Genomic DNA, 19,546 nt, shown 5'->3' with positions numbered 1-19,546 from the left:
CTGGGCCATGCTGGGAGACGGGAAACACCAGCCGGCGGTGCCGGGCTGGGGTCTCTTAGGCAGGGGACAACCCGTGGGGAACAAGGCATCCAGCCTCTGCGCTCTATTTACCAACTCGGAACATGCCGCTGCCAACTCCTGCTCTGCCACCCCCAGCCCCGCCTCCCCGGGAGGTTACCGCTAGTTCAGCACCCTACCCTCCGCCTTTCCCCAGCCCGAGGCAAGGCCCATGGCCAGGCCTGGCAGGCCCAGCACCCCACAGGCATGAGGGCAGGTTCACCTGTGCAGGCACCAGTTCAGCAGGACAGCAGCCTGCTCAGGAGAGGGGCTGGGGCCGTGCAGGGAGCACCCCTCTGCTGTGGGAACGGCTGCACTCCCTCCAGCCCGGCTGAGCCCGCTGCGTCCATCTCGCCTGGGGCAGGCACTGATGGCTGCTGGGTGCTGGAGCAGAGCACGGGCCTTCCTGCTCCCAGGCCCCTCTCGCTGCTCCAGAGCCGGCAGGCTGGGCTGGGAGGTGCCATCTCTACGGGCCTTACCGGTGGAGTCAGGGCTTGGGCAGCTGCTTCTAGGTCCATCTGGCCAGCCAGGCGCAGCCTCAGCTGGGCGGAGTCTGAGCGCCCTGCGGCCCGGGAGGGACAAGCAAGTCACTGTGACAGCCCTTGGGCTCCTCTCTGCGCCACCGGCCCTCCCCGCTGCTGCTCCTCCTGGTCCAGGCGCTGCAGCTGCTCCTCCACCTCCTCCGGGATCTTCACCTCCAGCAGGTTCTCCATCCCAGCCTCCGGCTCATCCCCAATCAACACCTGCACGGGGCCCAGGAGCCGGCGTCAGGGGGACAGGCTGCCCAGAGGCCAGGGCCCAGCCAGCCGTGCGGACGGCTCCCTCCCCAGCAGCAGCCCCCCCCCACAGCCGCCTGCATTCGCAGGGCAGACACCCGCCCCGACCCGGAATTGGGGGGGGACCTGCAGGACACCCAAAGGCCCCAATCCGGGGAGGGCCCTTTGCCTGTGCCCCTCCCCCTCCAGAGGCTGACCCACACGGGCTCCTGCCCCACCTGGATCAGCTTCTCGCAGGCAGCCAGGACGTCGGGCTCCGGCTCCCAGCGGTGGAGCTCTCGCAGCACTAGGTAGGTGCCCTTCTCCCTCACCAGCCGCCGGCCGGCCTTGGTGGCTGTGAGCTGCGTGGGAAGGAAGCGGCCGTGCGTCAGACCACCCAGGGCCCACATGCTCAGTGCCGGGAGTGGGGCGGAGGGGCAGAGCAGAGCAGGCAGCCTGGGCCCCTGTGTGATGGGGCCGGCCCCAGCCGCTGAGGGAGGCCAGGCACACGCTGCAGCTGGGAGCCCCTTCCCAGCCCCGGGGGGGGGGGGGCGTGTCTAACCCTGCAGCTGAGGAAGGCTGGGGATCCCCACGGCGCAGGGAGTCACACCAACGGGGCAGCAGCGGGTGGACGAGGGCGCGAGTGGCTCTGCTGCAGGAAGGGACAATGCAGCCCCCTGCACCTCCTCCCTGACAGCAGCGCAGGCAGGGACCCACCAGCAGGATGGCCTCCAGCAGCATCTTCCGTAGGTCGGGGTCCTCCTCCCGCTGCTTGTCCTGTGGCAGGTACTGCAGGTCCACAGGCAGCCCTGGGGCAGCGCCAGGCATGGGTGTTAGAACAGGGCATGTGGGTGCCGGCCAGAGAGCTGCAGGGCTCCCCACCCCCTGCTCCGACCAGAGGGGAAACGAGCCAAAACCCACAAAATGCCGCCGCCCCACTGCTCGGCCCCTCCAAGCACCACCCACTCCTCACTTTCCATTTCCTCTTCAGGGAGCTCCTCGGGGCCGGCCAAGGGCAGCAGAAGGAAGGGCAGCAGGTCCACCTCGGTGCCCAGCAGCCACTCGTGGTACCCTGGGAACAGACGCCCGCGCAAGCGGCCAGGATCAGAAGGGGCCAGAAACCACCAGGAGATGGGCAGTGACGGGGGAGATGCCGCACCAGCCTGCCTGGCAAGTGCCAGGCAGGAAACTCCTGCTGTCCTGGGCTGCCCGGGCAGTGCCCAACACCTGCCTGCTCCCCTGGAGGGAAGGGATGGGCACACCGACTGGGGCCAGCCGGGCACTGAAGCCAGAGGTCCCACACGGCAGGCAGAGCCCTGAGCTCTAGGGCACAGGCTGGCTCAGGAACCAGCTGGCACCAGGACGTGTGCTAGAGCTCGGCCGAGGCCTTGATGGCAGCAGGATCCCAGGAGTGAGGGACACTGGGTGAGTCCCCTCTCCCCAATGTCAGGCACCTACTGTACTCGAAGCAGCAGTTCCTGAGCGTCCCGATCACGCCCCCTCGGCGGACGGCAGAGCCCTCGTACTGCGTGTAGGGCAGCAGCCTCTGCACCACACACCTGGGGGGAGGAGGGACCACATCAGAGACGGGCTCACATGTGCTGGGCCGGGGCATCAGGCCCCACCCCGCAGGGCGTGCATGCCTTGGCGCACTGCTGCAGACGGGCACGGCCGTGCTGCCGCCGTCGGAGGGGTAATACCGTCTACTGAGCCAGCTTGTGCAGCCCCACTTTCCAGCTTCACACTGAGCACCCCCCCGCTACGGCCCTGACCCCGCCCGTCCCCCACCTGCCGCCAGGCCCCAGGAGACTGCTCCAGCGCCAAGCATGCCAGGACCCACCGGGATCTGTCCAGCAGGAACTCCCGGGCCTCCGGCAGCTGCGTCAGATTGGAGAGCAGGGGGCCCAGGTAGTGCAGGGTTGCCTTCTGGTTGTAGCCTTCAGTGCAGAATGCATCCACCACCTGGGCCAGCCCCACCCCGGCCTCCTGCATGGCCTGGAACATCCGCCGGCAGCTGCCCTCCTCCCGGGACAGGTTGGAGAGCAGCGTGCAGACCTGGTCGGCGCAGGCATAGCCAGGGTCCAGGAGGCGAGGCAGCAGCACCGGCAGCCCCTTACCCAGGGTCCCGTGGGTGGCCGCGGCCGTGGACAGGTTGATGAGCGAGTGGTAACAGTCCTTCACCACGGCCAAGGAGCTGTCACCGGTCAGCAGCAGCAGTGCCTCCAGGAAATCCGGCCTGCTCCCCAGCAGCGCCTGCCCCTCAGCACTGCCTGTCAGACCCAGCACGTAGCCCGTGGCCTGGCCCTTGAGATCGGGCCGGGTGTCCAGGCGCAGGAACCCCAGCAGCTCTCTGGCCTGCTCCTCATCCATGCTGGGCCAAGCGGCCTGGAGACACCGTCCTGTGGAGAGAGGGGCCCTCAGGGGAGGTACTTGGACTGCAGGTCCCTTACTAAAACCTGGGGCCGGGGAGGGAGCAGGTGGCTGGCTGGCTCCCAGTAGTGAGAAAAGGGGGGGACGGGGACCCTCAGGCTGTCAGGGTGAGCAGGCTAACGAGGGAGACGACAGACCAGGGGTCCCGGCTACTGCGTCTGGCTGAGCTAGGGAGAGAGCAGAGGCCTGAGCAGAACGGCGCCAGCTGGAGAGAGAGAGAAACGGCCAGAGAGCAGATCCAGCGCCGGCAACCAGAGCAGCCAGAGAAGCAACCCGGGAGCTGGAGAGAGAGCAGCGGGGGCGGGGGCTGGACCAGGGCAAGGGGCTCTGCAGGCCAGAGAGATGTAACCTCACCTGGGCTGAGCCTAGGGCACGGGGCCACCGCCAGAGCAAGCGTCCGGCCCCCAGCACCCCCGCAGCAGGCCAGGCCGTGCGAGGCGTGACACCCCCGGCCCGGTCCTGGGCACCGCGTGGCAGGGAAGCTGGGGTGCCCAGGCGAGAGCCAGGGAGCGCGGCGCCAGCTGCGAGGCGCAGGAGGGAACCGGGCTTGGCCGGAGAGGCGACGCCGGTGCGCGGGTTCCCAGCGCGCTGTTAGGAGGGGGCAGGAGAATCGCTCCCGGGCCGGCGCCCCGCAGGACAAGGCGGCCTGGGGTTGACCTGCGGCCGGGGAGGCGGCGGCACCCGACAGCGCGGGGCGGCTCAGCCCTTCCTCGCCGCGCGGGCCCCGGCAGAGCCGCTCCGGACCGCGCAGGGTGCGGCCGGGACCCGACCCGCCAGCAGCCTCCCGGCGCTGCGCTGCCCTGGGGAGCAGCGGGCCAGGGGCACGGCTCGTGCGGAGAGCGGGGGGGCGACGGACCGGCAAGTCCCAGCCTGACCCGGCCCTGCCTGCCTAGCCCGGTCCGGTCCGGTCCCCCCCCTCCGCCTAGCCCGGTCCGGTCCGGTGCGGTCCCCGCCCCCCTCCGCCTAGCCCGGTCCGGTCCCCCCCCTCCGCCTAGCCCGGTCCGGTCCGGTCCGGTCCCCCCGCCGAGCTCGGTCCGGTCCGGTTCGGTTCCCCCCCCTCCGCCTAGCCCGGTCCGGTCCGGTGCGGTTCCCCTGTGGCGGCCTGGCTGGAGTCCCGGACCGAGCGGCCCCGGGCGCCGTGGGAGCGGGATCCCCTCCGAGCGGCGCGCGTCACCCGGGACCAGACCCGCCGGCCCGCACCCCCCGCACTTGCCCGTCCGTGCCGGCCACCTCCCGCCGCCACGAGGAGCCTCCAGCCGCCCGGGCTCCCCTCCGCTCCGAGCCCGACTGACACGCCCCCTGGCCAATCAGTTCCAGGGAGAGGCGGGCACCCGGATGCTGAGGGCCAATCGATAGAGTCTCGGATCACGCGCGGCAAAGTGCATTGTGGGGGTTGTAGTCAGACAACGGGCCACGCCTTGAGCCCTTCTGCGCATGCCCAGACTGAGTCCTTCCCCCACCCCCACCGCACGGCCCCCTGCGGACATCTCGTTGTGTTTCGATTTCCCGGCGCCCGCGGGTCCTAGTGCCCTTCTGATTATTGCCAGCACGGCGCCCGCAGGGTCCTAGTGCCTCCCTTTCCCACGTCCTGCCCCGTGACCGTGGGGTCCTAGTACCCGCAACGCTTCCTGCTCTCTTGGTGCCCATGGAGCCTGGGTCTGGCGCTGTGCCCCTAACAGAATCTCTCCCGGAAGACGCGTATAGTTGAGCGGAACCCAGCTGGGGTGCTACAGACAGAGCAGGGCTGTCAGGGCTGAGCCAGGTTGCCCAGGGAGACCTGGACATGATCTGCTGTGAGGTATCTTCTCTGCTTCCATCCCGCTGGCTGCTCTGCGCACACCACGCTCGTGCCTCAGTTTCCCGTGCTGCCCTGTGTCTCTTTAGGACAGGGACCAACTCCACTGGTGTCTGTGCACAGTGGGACCCTGGCCTTGGTGTCACTGCAATGCAATCAGCAATGAACCCCCACTGCCTGCTCATGAGCATTGTTGCAGGCTGGTTCTGCCACATTCGTCAGGTCTGCAGGGGAGAAACTGGTCTGGGTTGAGGTCAGGTGCTGTCTGGACTCAAGGCCCCATCCTGGAGCAGCTCCTGCACTCTGATGGCTGGATTTCTCCTGCATTTATAGCCCAAAGTCAGGTAAAATCTAGCCTCCAGTAGCTCAAGCTCAGGATTGAAACTACTCTTTGTTATTAACGCAGTGGTCTGTACAGCAAAGAACAAAGGGGTTTGATTATAATATAAAAGCTACTGGCCCCTGTGGAAGCTTTTCAATGTTAGCAGCAAATACGGCCCTGCCCACCCCAACCCTGGGACAGAAATCTGTATCCCAGGGAGGGCGCATGCAGTTGGCAGGAACTGAAGTGAATCAGCTGGAAACTCACTTCCTGCGTGTTGTGTGCGGCAGTTTCTCCTTCCTTGCTGCCTGGCTCTGCCCGGCTCAGAAGCACAGAATTCAGTGCAAATGTTATTTAATCCCATGCTTGGAGGTGGCACCAACTTCGATCTCGCTGTGCTGCACCCGCAGGGGCCAATAGACACAGAGACCCAGGGGTGGGTGGGGGGAACACCTGAAATAGAGCTGGGGGTGGAGAGGGGAGCGAGGTGGGGGGTTAGGGCACTGGCTTAAACCACGGCAGAGTGGGTCAATTCTCTGCCCCACCAGGGGCTGCCTGCGTGACCTTAGATGAGTTGCTCTGTGCCTGCTTCCCCTCTGTAGCAGGGTGTATCCTCCCAGCCGGGGGGTGCCAGTAAACATGCTGAACAGCGATGGGTGTGTTGTGGCCTGCGGCAGGGTGGCACGCCTGGCTCCTGGCAGCTGGGGCAGGGTTAAGAGCAGGGCAATGGCGCTGGGGCCCTCTGCCAGCTGTGGCCACCTCCAGCCTGCCTGTTCCATGAGCTGAGGCTGAGCTGGGGGTGGCAGTGGTGGGGGGCGACGGGAGGAGGCTGAGCTGAAAGCAGAGGTGGGTGAGGGGCAGTGGTGATGGGGGGGCTGAGCTGGGTTGGAGGCGGTAGAGGGAAGTGGGTGAGTGAAGGGTGGAGGTGATGTGGGAGGCGGGGGTGGGGCAATGGTCGAGGCGGGCAAGGCCAGTGGTTGGTGGGAGGGGCACTGCTGCTGGCTCAGGACCGCGTGGTGGATGCAGCTGACCCTGGGCGGGCAGCAGGGCAAGTCGTGTTGGGTGTCTAGGAACAGCCAAGCACAGGTGGGCTCTTGGCTTCCAGGGGCCCGGGCGCAGGGGAGCCGAGGGGCATGCGACCCAGCACCGCCCAGGTCTGGCCTCCAGAGACCTTCCCACACGTGGTGGAGTCTCAGCTCTTGGCCATCGGCACGGCGCTGAGCACGGAGCCTGTGCTCATTCAGGGCCCAGCTGGGCCCCTCAGCCTGTGTGCTCTGCCCCCCAACCCACCACGGCCATGGCCCTGGGCAGCCAGGTGCCTGCCCCTCCCGCTGCCGGCTGCTGCGTGCCAGGCGCCGGACGCCCACCCACTCGCCGTGCCCCTCAGCCGGGAGACCCAGTGACCTCTCGGGCGCTCTGCAGGCTCCAAGCCAACAGTGCTGTGTTCCCCACACCTGTCACCTGTCCCATCCCCGCCCAGCTGACCCCCCAGCCCCAGCAAGGCCGGACGAGTGCCTGTTACACCCCCACCCCCGGGGGAGTTCCACCCTCCCTGGCCCAGCCACAGGGTCTGAGCCCATCCTAGGCTCCCATGCTCACAGTCTGGGCACACGACCTTCCTGCCCTTAACAGGGCTTGCGTGCAAAGGAGCAGCTCTTGCACCTCCATGGCAGGAGGAACTGCCCTGGGCGTAGTAACAGCCGCTGGACAGCATCGCTGCAGGGGCTGTGATCCGCTCAGCCAAGCCCCAGCGCTCCTGCCCCGCCAGTGCCCATGGGCCATTTCCTTCCAGGCAAAACCTTCACCGGGCTCCAGCTCATGGAGAGCCTGTTGAGGAATCAGGCCCAGCAGTAGGAGGACCAGAGACCCTTCCTGGTTGTTGGCTACACCAGCTGGACCAATTTATGGAAGGTACCTAGGTATAGGATAGAATTCTGAAGTAGGCCATGATATTTGCTATGCACCACAGTTCCAGAATGGAGTCTGGTAAGCCCCCCAGTCCGGCCATCTGGGGAGGGCATCCCCGCTGGTGTAAATAACTCCCTGGGCAGCCTCATTCCAGGAAGGGACCTTGCGAGGAGGGGAACTGGACTATAATTATGGGTGATTTTCACTGCCTTCTGCTTTGATCCTGCATTGCCCACTTGCTTTGATTCTGCAGCGATAACATGAATGGTCATATCCATGATAAGATGCCGGACGAGACATCGGTGCATTAGACGAGATATCACCGCTTTACGCACAGGTGTTGACAATTGCACTCTTCAAAGGACATTGTTTATAGATAAAATGTTCTGTAAATTGCTCACAGAAACTCTTTGTAACTCCCAGATTGTTCGTTAATGCATCTGGATTGCTCATTGATTATGCTTATTTCCTTATTGTCTCCTTCTATTCTTTCCTCTGACGATCAGTTCTCTGTATAACCAATCATAATTTGATGCCTGTCAGTGCATTCTGAAACTCGGCTGAGTTCAGAATCACTCCGCCAGCCGGTTGTAATAAACCTTTGTTACTTCACAAACAGTATCCAGACTTTATTCCAACAGTTGGATTACTAGGCCCTTTTCCCCAGCGCCTGGACTTCCCAGGAGCCTCTGGCAGCACCTCAGGATGCCCCTGGCCTGGGCAGCCCTGTGCCTGGCCTGGGAAGATGACAGCCATCCCATCAGCAAATCCTACTGCTGCTCAGTTCGCCACTGCTGGCCCTGTGCCCTGCCCCTTGGAGGGGTTGGGCCCCTTATAGGCGCTGTGCTCTGGACGCAGTGCCCTGGGTACTGCTGGATGGAGATGTATTACCTTCTGCAGTGAGACCTGAGCACCGCCAGACATGCCTATCAGCTTGGCTGCCACATCTCTCCCTGCAGGGCTGCTCGCACCCTGAGCACCAACTTGGCCCTGTGGGACACGGGCTGGGCTAATGGCCAGGCTCCAGTTTCTGCTCCCCCACAGGTCTGGCACAGATGGTCACTCTCCTGCCTTGCTCTCACCCTTTCTGGCCCTGCAACCCCACTGCCCAGCAGCCTGAGGCCAGGCCCGGGGCTGGGCCATCAGCCTGCGTTGAGCACCCCAGTGCCCTGGGGGACAGAGCAGATGTGAAAGACGGCTGCCTACTCTCTGAGGAGCCTTTACCGAAAGCAGCTGCCAGCACTCCTGGGGGCCCAGGAGAAGCACCAGTACAGCTGGGTACGTCGCTGGGGCGTGGGGAGCCAGGGGCTGGGGCATGCTCCGGGGGCTGGGTGGGCTGCTTCCCCTGCCCTCCATCCCAGGCATGGCCTCCACACGCAGGGCGCTGCGGGGTGAGTGGGGTTCTCGCCACGCTGACACTTGGGCACTGCTGGGGGTGGGGGTCACACATTCAGGTGCCAGTCAATAAAACACCACTTCTGACGCACCCTCTAAATTTCCTGACTACCCCATGCAAGGGTCCTGCAGTGGGGGGTGGGGGGGTTTGGCACCATACTGAGTCCAGCTTTGGCAGGCCCATGTGGGTACCGCCTTGCCGGTGAGCTGGTACCACCAGCTGGCTGCAGCACCCAGGGTAGATGCACCACATGAGCCCTGCACTATGGAGCACGGGGCGGCTTCCCCAAGTCAGTGCCCAGAACCAGGAGGCTGCCCCATGCCAGGCAGCTGCCCCATGCCCAAGCTCTGAACTGGGCAGGTGCCTCACCCCCATGGCCCACAGCAGGCAGCTGCATGTCTGCACTGACTCAGATAGCTGCCGTGTGCCCACACCTGAGCCAGGCAGCTGCTCTGTGCCCATATTCAATGCCAGGTGGTTGTCCAAATCTGCACCCGGAGCTAGGTAGCTGCCTTGTGCCCACCCCCTGAGCTGGGCGACTGCCCAACACCCAGGCCCTGAGCTGAACAGCTGCCTTGTGCCTGTGCCCTGTTCCCACCCAGGTGCTGAAGGCCTTATGGAAGCAGGAGGAAAGCGTTACCTGCCGCACCACGGTGCTGGCGCTCCTCTGCTAAGGTGCATATATTGGTTGCCATATCAGCAGCATGCCAGGGGGCACGGCACCGACCCTATGGCTACTGGCTAGGGCAAAAAGCTTCCGGTGACTGGGCACGCGCCTGTGCACACCTGACTTGGGATGGACATGAGCAATCACTCAAAGAACAGCCGGTTTGGTCTTCAGCTGGCTTTTGAAACTGCCTGGCATACCCTGAGAGGGCACAAAAGAACTTTAAAGGAGGCTGTCAACCCAAGTGAGAGTAAAAGACCAATTCTGCTTTGAACCGCATGCCTGAAATAAAAGCACCGGTTTAGGGTAATAATTTGCATGTAACAAGTTTCTTAGTGGATTAGAACTAGCTATCCGCTTTGTATTCGTTTTAATTTAGTAACTTTGATTTGTTTCCACTTGCAACCACTTAAATCTTTCTTTTTATACTTTACAAAAACTCATGTATCAAACTCCATATAAATAATTGATATGGGCAGGGGAGGGGAAGCAACCACTGTGCATCTCTCATGGGTGAAGCAGGTTGAACTTATGAGCTTTCTCTGCAAAACTTTCACACAGAGAAAGATGGATTTAATGGAGGCTGTGCTCCCATTTGGGGGTTGGTTTTCCACATGTTGAGCCCTCCCAGTGCTGAAGTGGTTCAGTGTGTGCATAGGGGCAGTGGCCCCAACTCGGTGCCTTGGCAGGGGTAGACCAGAGGATCTGGCCCAGCAGGACAGGGTGGTGGGGAGCCTCAGAAAGAAGCTGCCAGTGGCTTGATCAACACACTCTGGGGACAGCCCAAGGGGACCGCCTGTGGTTGCACCCTGTCACACACACCTTTTGCAAAATCAATGTGAAGATAACAGAGAGGGAGCTGGGCTAGTCTGGATATTATCAAAACAAAAAGCAGCCCAGTAGCACTTTAAAGATTAACAAAATAGTTTATTAGGTGAGCTTTCGTGGGACAGACCCACTTCTTCAGCCCATAGCCAGACCAGAGCGGGCTCAATATTTAAGGCACAGAGAACCAAAAACAGTAAGCAAGGAGGACAAATCAGAAAAAGATAATCAAGGTGAGCAAATCAGAGAGTGGAGGGGTGGGGGGGAAGATCAAGAATTAGATTGAGTCAAGTATGCAGACGAGCCCGTATAGTGACTCAGAAAGTTCCCATCACAATTTAAACCATGTGTTAATGTGCCGAATTTGAATATAAATGTCAGTTCGTCCACTTCTCTTTCTAAAACGGAGCGATAATGTCTCTTCAGTAACACACATACCTTGAGGTCATCGACAGAATGCCCCATTCCATTAAAATGTTGAATAACTGGTTTGTGGATCTGGAGTGTTTTGATGTAACCAAGGACAAATCAGAAAAAAACATGATCAAGGGGAGCAAATCAGAGAGTAGAGGGGCAGAAGTGGGAGTGGAACCAAAAAATTAGATTAATCTAAGTATGCAAATGAGCCCCTATAGTGACCCAGAAAATTCCAATCTCGGTTCAAACCACGTTAATGTGTTGAATTTGAATATAAAAGAGTTCAGCAGCCTCTCTTTCCAGAGTAGCGTGAAAATTCCTGTTCAGTAACACGCAAACTCTAAGTCATTAACAGACTGGCCCACTCCGTTAAAATGCCAGCTAACAGGTTTGTGGATCAGGAGTGTTTTTATGTTTGGTGCCCATTAACTCTTTGTCTAAGAGCTTGAAGTCTGTCCAATATACAAAGAAGCTGGGCATTGTTGGCACATGATGCCATATATGACATTAGTCTAATCTCAGCTAAATCTAATTCTTGGCTCCTTCCCCCTCTTCTGCCCCTCTACTCCCTGATTTGCTCACCTGGGTAATTTTTTTTCTGATTTGTCCACCTTGATTACCGTTTTTGGTTCTCTGTGCCTTAAATGTGGAGTCTGTTCTGGTCTGGCTATGGCCTGAAGAAGTGGGTCTGTGCCACGAAAGCTCACCTAATAAACTATTTTGTTCGTCTTTGAAGTGCTACTTGACTGCTTTTTTGTTTTGAACGTGAAGATAGCGCTGTCCTGATGTCCGGCAGCAGCACCTGAGGACAAACGGAAACACCTACGAATGAACGGGGGCGGGGGGGAGGCTGTCCAGTCTGTGAAAGCAGCTTACCAGGATAGCGTAGGCTGAAGGTGTAACCAGTTTCTATGCGTATTAAGCTCAGTTTGTGTTTTATTTTACTTAGTAACAGACGTTATTCTGCCTGCTCTCTTATGACAGCTTAAATTCTACCTCCTATACTCAGTAAAATCACTTGTTTACTCACCCAGTGTAAGTAATTGTTACCTGGGGAGGAGGAGGTGTCTATGCCTCTCTTTACCCTGAGAAAGAGGGCGAACGTGAGTTTACCCTGTACAGAGCATTTGACAGAGCAAGGCGGATTTATCTGGGGTCAGGTCCCACGGGGCCTGGCCATTTGGGTGCTGAGGCAAGTCCCTTTGGCTGAGCTTTCCCAGCACTGAACTAATCTCAGCGTCTGTACCCTACTGCAGCAGGCTGTGACCCGCCCCGCAAGCCCCCCGGTGCTGGAGGCGGCAGGGTGCAAGTCTTAATCGGGTTAGTCACATTGGAGTTTTCATCAGGCCCAGCTTCACTTGGCAGTGAGCAGCAGAGCAACCCAGCCACAGGCCATGCTGCTCTGCTGCTCCAAGCCCCCACCGCTCCACTTCCCATTGCCGTGGAGAAGCGGTGACCCAGCTGGGAGATGGTGTGACGTTACTGCTGTCTGGACTCAGGCAGACGTGCGTACACACCCACACACCATACAGCAACACTTCTTCCCTGTCTCACCAATGCTTAAGTCTTGTGTGTTATCCCACCGCATCTCTGTGATACCAACTAGGTCACAGGCACGTTTATTTTCTATCACAGAGGGAGCCGAGTTAGTCTGTATCTTCAGAAACAACAAGAAGTCCTGTGGCACCTTATAGACTAACACATGCGACTGACCAAGGGGGTCTTTGCTCACGAAAGCTCATGCTCCAAAGTATCTGTCAGTCTATGAGGTGCCCCAGAGCTTCTTGTTTATTTTCTAGTATTTCAAGTTCTTCTTGCTTATGCTCCATACGTCTCTGACTGAGATGGGTTTGATTTGCTCCCCCGTCCTGTCTTGTCTCCTTTATCTGTTATTACAGCCCATGCCCCCCCCCAATTTCTAGGCCTTCTTCCAGGTCTCCGTATCTATAATTTAGCTGTGGACTTTGGTCGCACTGAACCCAGTTTAAAGTCCTCAGTAGGTTAGCCACCTTGCAAGCAAATAACTTTCTTCTCCTCCCTTGATAGGTGGACCACAGCTCTGCTTAGCAGTCCTTCCTGGAATAGCATCCCCTGGCCAAGGAAGTCAAAGCCCTCCTGGCGACACCATCTTCGCAGCCAGGCATTCAACTCCAGGATGCATCTGTCTCTGCCAGGGCCCCTTTCTTTGCCTGGAAGGATTGAAGGGACCACCGCCTGCACTCTGCAGATTTGTCTCAGGCCATGCTGTGGTAAGAAAGAACTGCCGGGGTGTCAGTGCACACAGTGGTCAGGAGCACGAGGAGAGCTCCCATGCAGGTGTGGGCCAATGCATGCTGCTCAGAATTTCTGGACTGCGGTGCATGGTGCACTCACAGCCACACTTGGACACACAGTGAGCACTATGAAGCATGTGCACCTGAGGAGTCAGAAGGAAAGCTGAAGTCACCAAGGATGAGCATGAAAGACTGGAGACAGAAAAGAGAGACGTCAACAGGGCAGAGGGGGAGGAACTGGTTGCACAACAGCTGATGGCAACAGGGAAGAAGAACAGAGACATGGCAGCAATGCTGTTTCCAAAGAGGAGAAAGTAGGAAGGTGGAGGGAGTTGAAGCAGCTGGAACAGGAGATGAGAAGCCCAATAGCCTCACAATGGTCTGACTCAGGTAGGGAGTAGAAAGAACCCTCCACCCTCCCCCAGTCCCCAAGAGGGCAGCAGCAGAGGCCTTTGAAGACAAAGGGCTCCAAGGATCAGAACGCCAAGAGCTGGAGAGAGCAGGACACAAAAATGCCATGGATGCCAAAGCTTTTCAGCGAAGGAACTGGTGTCCCAGAGACAGAGGGGTTTGAGGCTGTGTGTAAGGTTAGGAAAGGTGGCACAGGAGCAGCAGAAGTGGAGGTGGGAAGATGGAAATGGAAAGGGGGTGGATGTGGGGCATGGCTGTGTGCTGGTGGAAGGAAAGGGAAGATGAGGATTGAGATGGGAAGGGAAGCAGATGGGATGGTGGGAGCTCTAATAGGGTCAGGGTACCAAGAATGGAAAAAGCTGCAGTGAGAACTGCACTGATTCTATAAGAGGCCCCCACCTCCCGTTCACAATGAGGTACAACCACCAATAATTGTAAAAGTTTAGTTTTTTTGAAAACTATAAAAGTAACTTTATTCTATAAACACAAAAAGGCACAAATACATGCATGATTCAAGCAATGCTAGGAAACACACTGATATAAGGCAAAAACAGTTTGTCAGCTAAAGTATTGCACCAAGGGAAACTCTGTCAAGTTGGGTCCCTACCATCCTAGAAGTTTATCTTCTTTGCCCTGAAGAGCCCTCCACTCAGTAATAAACCTGACCCTGCTCATCAGCACAAACATCCTCACAGCCCTTGTAAATGTTGCAGCAGGCTGAACTACTAATACTGCAGTTGAGGCAGCACTGCAGGGAAAGGATGGAAACACATTTAAAAGGAGAACAAGACAGTGAACTGAATACATGGGGCAGGGGCTGTGTGTGGGGGGTAATACTGCTAAAGAGCTCATTGCACTTCATGGCTCTGCCCAGATGGGAATATTTAAAGAAACGAATTGCAGCTGGGAATATTTAAAGAAAGCAAAACTGAGCCATTAACCTACAGAGATATAATTCTGCTGCAAAGATCCCTCCTGACACAACAAAGACAAGGATTCGTGTCTTTGTTTAGGATCTGCTCCAAAGAGCACTGAAGTCAGCGAGTCTCTACTTGATTTCAGTAGAGACTTTGGGCAAAGCCCGATCTGCAGCCACTAGAAGACTCAGGGCATTAAAATAAAGCAATGTATCACCGTACTCCAGGCTCTCTCAGAAACTGTCCTTATGGTGTGCAAAGCTAAGCAATTTCTCACAAAGGACTTACAGTGCAAATGCAAGAGCCCACTCTCACCAGCTGCAAGTTTTGGTCACACCTCACCAGGAGGCCAGGGAGAGGTTTTAATGCAGATTAGCATAAACCCCTAAGTCAACGAAAAAACTTCCAGGTCAGAACATTCCTGCTTCCTTTTCGCTCTGAGCACAATTTCTCTGCATCTGAAAAGCCTGAAAACAGGCAGGATAAGATGACTCCCCAGCACCACCCCAACTCCTGGGACATCATCGATCCCCTTAATTTAGCAGGAAGCTGTTATTATTGCAGATGTTTTCTGTTGATCAAATCACAATCTATTTTCCTCTACCAAAAATCAGTGGGTTGATGATCTATTGCTCTGGAATAACAGCTAGGCTACAGCGTCTACTTAGCATTTGACTATATGCAATTTGGATGAGTCTTACCTTGCCTGTTACTCTAAGTTTTTCTTTACCAACATGGCTTTCACTGGCAGAGAGTTATTAGTTACGCTCTAGAGTTAAGAATCCTGATAAAGGGAGATTTCCCTGTATATCAACTCTGCATGCAGCTAACTCAGTTTGTCTCCCAAGAAACAGAATATTACCAAGGTACAGGGCAATCAGTTTCAGAATAATTTTTCAAAGGAAAGGAGTCTATTTTTGGAGCTATTGATACGGATGATACATATTAATAAAAACAAGTTAGGCACGTAAGTCATATCACAGTCTTTGTATAATACTCTCCTGGAGGGTGGTCTATGAATCTTTTTCACTGTGTGTATCTCCACAGATCTCAATTTTATCCACATCAGCATCGTCACTGGCTTGAGCATTTGGCTTTTGCGACCTTCCCCAAATGCCTTCCTTGGCTTGGACATGAAGGGTGCCTTTATTGTACACAAGAGAACAAAACATTAGAGTGAGGAGCATCCGTCCTGCTTTGGCACCAGTGACCTAGTGCTCTCATTTTGTGGATCCCAACTGTTTTACTGGAATCCCACTGGTGGAAAGACTAACGGCAGGGCGTGTTCCTGTGTTCTGTCCCCTCCTTGCTGCACACCTTGACAAAATCAGCACTTTCCCCTCTGCTCATTTCCTCTGCCATGTGCTTTTTGTCCATTGCTGCCACCATCTTTTTTCATCTTTTTGTCTATTTTCCCTTTTTGTTTGTTTATTTTATCTGGCAACTCTCCCCCTCTCCCTATTACACAGATCACTAGAAGGCAACATTAAAAATAGAGGGGCTGCCCGAGCACTCGCAGCTCTTCTGAACACAGTAAGAAAAGAAAGGGTTGAACCAGAAGGCTGCTGAGTCTAGAACTATGTATCAATGGACTACAGAGTTGCTGCCAGCACTGGCCACAGCAGGACCCAGCACATGAGCATGAACAGAATGCAGCTGATTTTCCAGGGCCAAGCATCTTCCCCAGCCTGCCGTTACTTCTCTTCCCTGAGCACATCTCTTTCCCTGAACAAGTCTTAAATCTTGCTAAAGTCTCTGGGCATCGTATCTGATGATCCAGAGCTGAAGAGTCTCTGCCTGGAGGGGCACTAACAGGGAACTTCTGATGGGAGTGAAGTGTCTCTCTCTTGGAAACCAAAACTCATGGGATTGCCATACTCAAGGTGGAAGTAAATGGCAAGTATTGTACTTGGAGAAAATGTGGGATTTTACAAGGCAATATCAAGTTGGAGATGGGTCCTATAGGACTGGGATCTTACTGTTAAGAACCTCAAATGTTAGGGGGAGAGACATGGGGGAAAACCCCAAAGAGTAACTAAATAACCTGCTGAACTATTAGCACTAGCTATTTAAGACAAATTATTGACCAAAGAAAGTGAAAACTTTAACATGGCTGCTAGCAAGGCTGCAGCCACCAAGCTATTCTGTCTCAGACCATCAGCCTTAAAAAAAAACAGAAGCAGGCTACCAACACCTCCTCACACTTCCTCCATTCAGAGCCCAGGCTGCAGGCGCTGACCAATGGACACTGCTAGTAAAAATTTTCTAGCCTCTGGCACATAGAGCGCCTGCACACACAGGGGCCATCACTTGAAGAACTACACAGTCTTCCACACACCTAACCAAGCACATTCAGAACCAGACTGAGGTCTCTGAAATGGATCACTGACAAAGCAGTAAGCCTGTTAAATTCAGACTGCCACCACCCTTATCAGTACGGAAGCTAGGCTCTCAGAGACAAGCTGAGCACAGCTTGCCTTGACCAGAGTGGACATACTGGGATATACGTATGCTCTGCAGACTGCATCTCTCGATTGTACGCTGCGAGGAGGGGGAAGTTCCTGATTGGCCAAGGGCTCACTGACCAATAACCATTGCCTGTGCTTACCTGCCACACTTGGAACGCTACACAGGTCTCTTTCATACTTCTCAGCCACCTGAGAAAATAAACCAAATGAGTTGTTTAAAGTTCAGTACACACTCGACAACTCCCACGTCTCATCCCTCTCTTTACCAGCAACCATCGAAGCGGTTCACACGCAGTTAGCTGGTCAGTATAGCTCGTCAGCCTCCAATAAACCTGACAGGGTGGGACCTAAGCTTGTCAGGAAAGAGGCACCCCACAAGGAAGTAGTATAAAATGGAAGGGACACCCAGGGCTTTGGAAAGGAAATGAAGCTCCCACAGAGGAAGGCTCACCAGCAGAGACACAGGGAATTATGTTCCTCGTTAATCCTCCAGACAAAAGGCACAGGATTGCATAAGGTTCCCACTGCACAACTCCATGAAAGCCGCAGCCCAGCTGATGGAACTTTTTAAATACTATCCTTGCCCCCCTACTACTGCTGCAAGATGCTCCTAGTGGGCCGCTTACATGCGAGCTGTGTGGTGCCTCAGACAGGGACGTTCCAGGGAGGAAGGTTGTATTCTGCTCAGAAAACCGAGATGCACCCATTCTGCTCGTGTTCTGCGAGGAGCTGGCGAACGAGTTTCCAGTTGCAAACACCAGTCTGCCAGGAATGTCTTGGCTGAGATGGAGAAATTAAAAAACCTCAAATGGGAGGTAGTTAAATGGCAGAAAGCTGAAAAGGACTATAACAGAGATCATGTCACTGCTAATTCAGTCCCCACTGGAAACCCAGATAGACAAAGGTGCAGAAATGCCATGGTGATAGGTCACAGAAAAGCCTGAGAGAGGAGGCAATGAGTCTGAACAGTGTGCCCACGACTTATGTGTAGGTTGCCTGCCTGAGCAACCACGTGTAAATCAAAATTCGCTTAAGTTGGGATGGGTCCCCCATCCCGGCTGCACCTGACTCCCTGCTCCCATGAGCTGCAGGGTACCCACGGCCAGGTGCAGCAGTGATGGCCAGTTTCCCAGCTCCCGCTAGTGGAGGGGAGCCAGGCTGGTTGGAGCCAGAAAACTGACCAGCACAGTAGCACTGGTCAGTTTCCCAGCTCCTGAGAGTGGTGGGGGGCGGGGTGGACCAGTGGGTGGACTGGCGAGGCAGCATGGCTGCTCCCTGGCTTCCCGCACCTGGGGTATCCAGGGGCGGACCAGTGTGGCTGCTCCCCAGCTTGCCCCAGCTGGGGGAACGGGAGCTGGAGCAAGCCGGCAGAGGTCTGCACTGCCTGGCTGACTCCACTTGCTGATTTCGACTAGCCTTAATTCAAACAACACAAGTTAAAATCACAAAAATTTGGGTTTTATTGTATGGAATAACACACTTTCTTTATTGTGGGCAAGAAATTTAACCTCGAGTATTTCATATCCAGAAAGAGACCTTAACTGGAAAAGGTTCTTAGTTTACAAAGACAGGCTGGAGAGACTATGTGCTATACCACTCAGGGCCACAGCAGTATAATTGTTACCTGATCCAAGTCTGACTTAAAAGAGTGTTGTCAGAAGAAGCCCACAACAACGTGGGGGGCTGGGGGCGTTGCTCATTTTTGTCTTTTTATTTTTAATGACTTTGGCGTATGCCCATCCGACAAGGGTTTAGCCAATAGTACTACAAGGATAAGGCCTAAGGTCTTTTTTCCGCAGCCACATTAGGAGAACAGCATCCATGAACTACGAAGCAGAAAGTCACTTCCTGACATTCCATCTAACTGACATGAAAACAATCAGACTGTGAAGAAGGCAAGCTTGTCTTAATAGCACCCACCATCACCAGATACCTCAGGAATGGCTACATACACAAACCAGTAAGCAATCATTTGAACCTCCCTGGACAGTCAATAATGGATTTAAAAGTAGGTATTCTTCTACAAAAGATTTTTATCGCAAAATTACAGAGTGAGACTTTGACCTGGAATTCATCTATAAATTTAACACCTTTAACCTTAGCCTGAATAAAGATCTTAACTGGCTTACGCATTACAGAGCAATTTCTCCATCTTTGATACACCCAACTTAATTTACCTCATTAACTGGTCCTAGTAGTCCCAGGTAACTTACTTGCCCCATCACCACTCCATTTCTATCTGATGACAGGCGTTTTAGCCATGAAAGCTCATGACATAATAAATTTATTAGTCTCGAAGGTGCCACAGGACTGCGTGTTTATTGTGGCATCTGTCTGGCAAGAAACCCCTTACCAATCAACAGGTGTGGTTGAGAAATCCTAATTTTTCGAGTGTTTTGTCTTTATGGTCCCCACTTTTCCATTGTTTCTCTCTGATCTCTGGTTCTTTGACTGGTTCTGTCTGATACATAACTAATTTTGCTAGCTGTAACTTAAAAGTGGTGGGATAGGCTTGGTTAGAGAATTTTGTTACAATATGCTAGGACTGGTTACTAACATTTTAGTAGAACTGGCTAACATAGCTAAGCAGGAGACAAGTTTCATTATATCACCAACTGGGATTCAAAAGGAAGTTCTTGGGAACCAACTCCAGGACACAGCTATCAGATTACAGCTCTGTGTGCTCCCACGTTCTCTCCCAAGGAAAGGATAAGAGTTGGGGGCTTATCCCACAGGGAGACATCTTCAAGTGTGTCTTCCTTGGTTAAAGGGTTTTTTTCTCCTACTTGAGTGGTGGCAGTGACTACCCCCACAGGGTCAGGGTATCTGTGATCTGGGGGAGTGTTTTAAGCAGAACCTTTACAGACAAAGCATTTTTAAGATTTGGCAGACCCCACTTTCTGCA

General features: G+C 55.6%; 2 protein-coding genes across 3 annotated transcripts in view; both read right to left on the bottom strand.

Moving 5' to 3' along the window:
* Positions 1-76: 76 nt before the first annotated feature.
* HGH1 (HGH1 cochaperone) lies at positions 77-4,510 on the bottom strand. Of its 2 annotated transcripts, XM_074985548.1 has the most exons (7): positions 4,456-4,510; positions 2,653-3,211; positions 2,271-2,371; positions 1,786-1,884; positions 1,530-1,621; positions 1,052-1,174; positions 77-800 (listed from the first exon to the last, which is right to left on the bottom strand). In XM_074985548.1, the coding sequence occupies exons 2-7, from the start codon at positions 3,180-3,182 to the stop codon at positions 645-647; spliced, it is 1,101 nt and encodes a 366-aa protein (XP_074841649.1). In that variant the 5' UTR covers positions 3,183-3,211; positions 4,456-4,510; the 3' UTR covers positions 77-644. The 2 variants fall into 2 exon arrangements, with proteins under 2 accessions (XP_074841649.1, XP_074841650.1); XM_074985549.1 differs by lacking the exon at positions 1,786-1,884.
* A 9,222-nt stretch (positions 4,511-13,732) lies between these two features.
* LOC142009280 (uncharacterized) overlaps positions 13,733-19,546 on the bottom strand; it is a 65,519-nt gene continuing 59,705 nt past the window's right edge. Inside the window, exons 21-23 of the mRNA XM_074987080.1 lie at positions 17,268-17,421; positions 16,782-16,830; positions 13,733-15,317 (exon numbers count right to left, since the gene is read on the bottom strand). Coding sequence (XP_074843181.1) covers positions 15,187-15,317; positions 16,782-16,830; positions 17,268-17,421 — 334 coding nt within the window. The 3' untranslated portion in view covers positions 13,733-15,186. The remainder of the gene's footprint in view (positions 15,318-16,781; positions 16,831-17,267; positions 17,422-19,546) is intronic.

Source organism: Carettochelys insculpta, chromosome 2 (genome assembly GCF_033958435.1).
Source record: "Carettochelys insculpta isolate YL-2023 chromosome 2, ASM3395843v1, whole genome shotgun sequence".
NCBI lineage: Eukaryota > Metazoa > Chordata > Testudines > Carettochelyidae > Carettochelys > Carettochelys insculpta.
The sequence above is the reverse complement of the archived record's forward strand: the minus strand, read 5'-3'. Positions and strand labels throughout refer to the sequence as shown.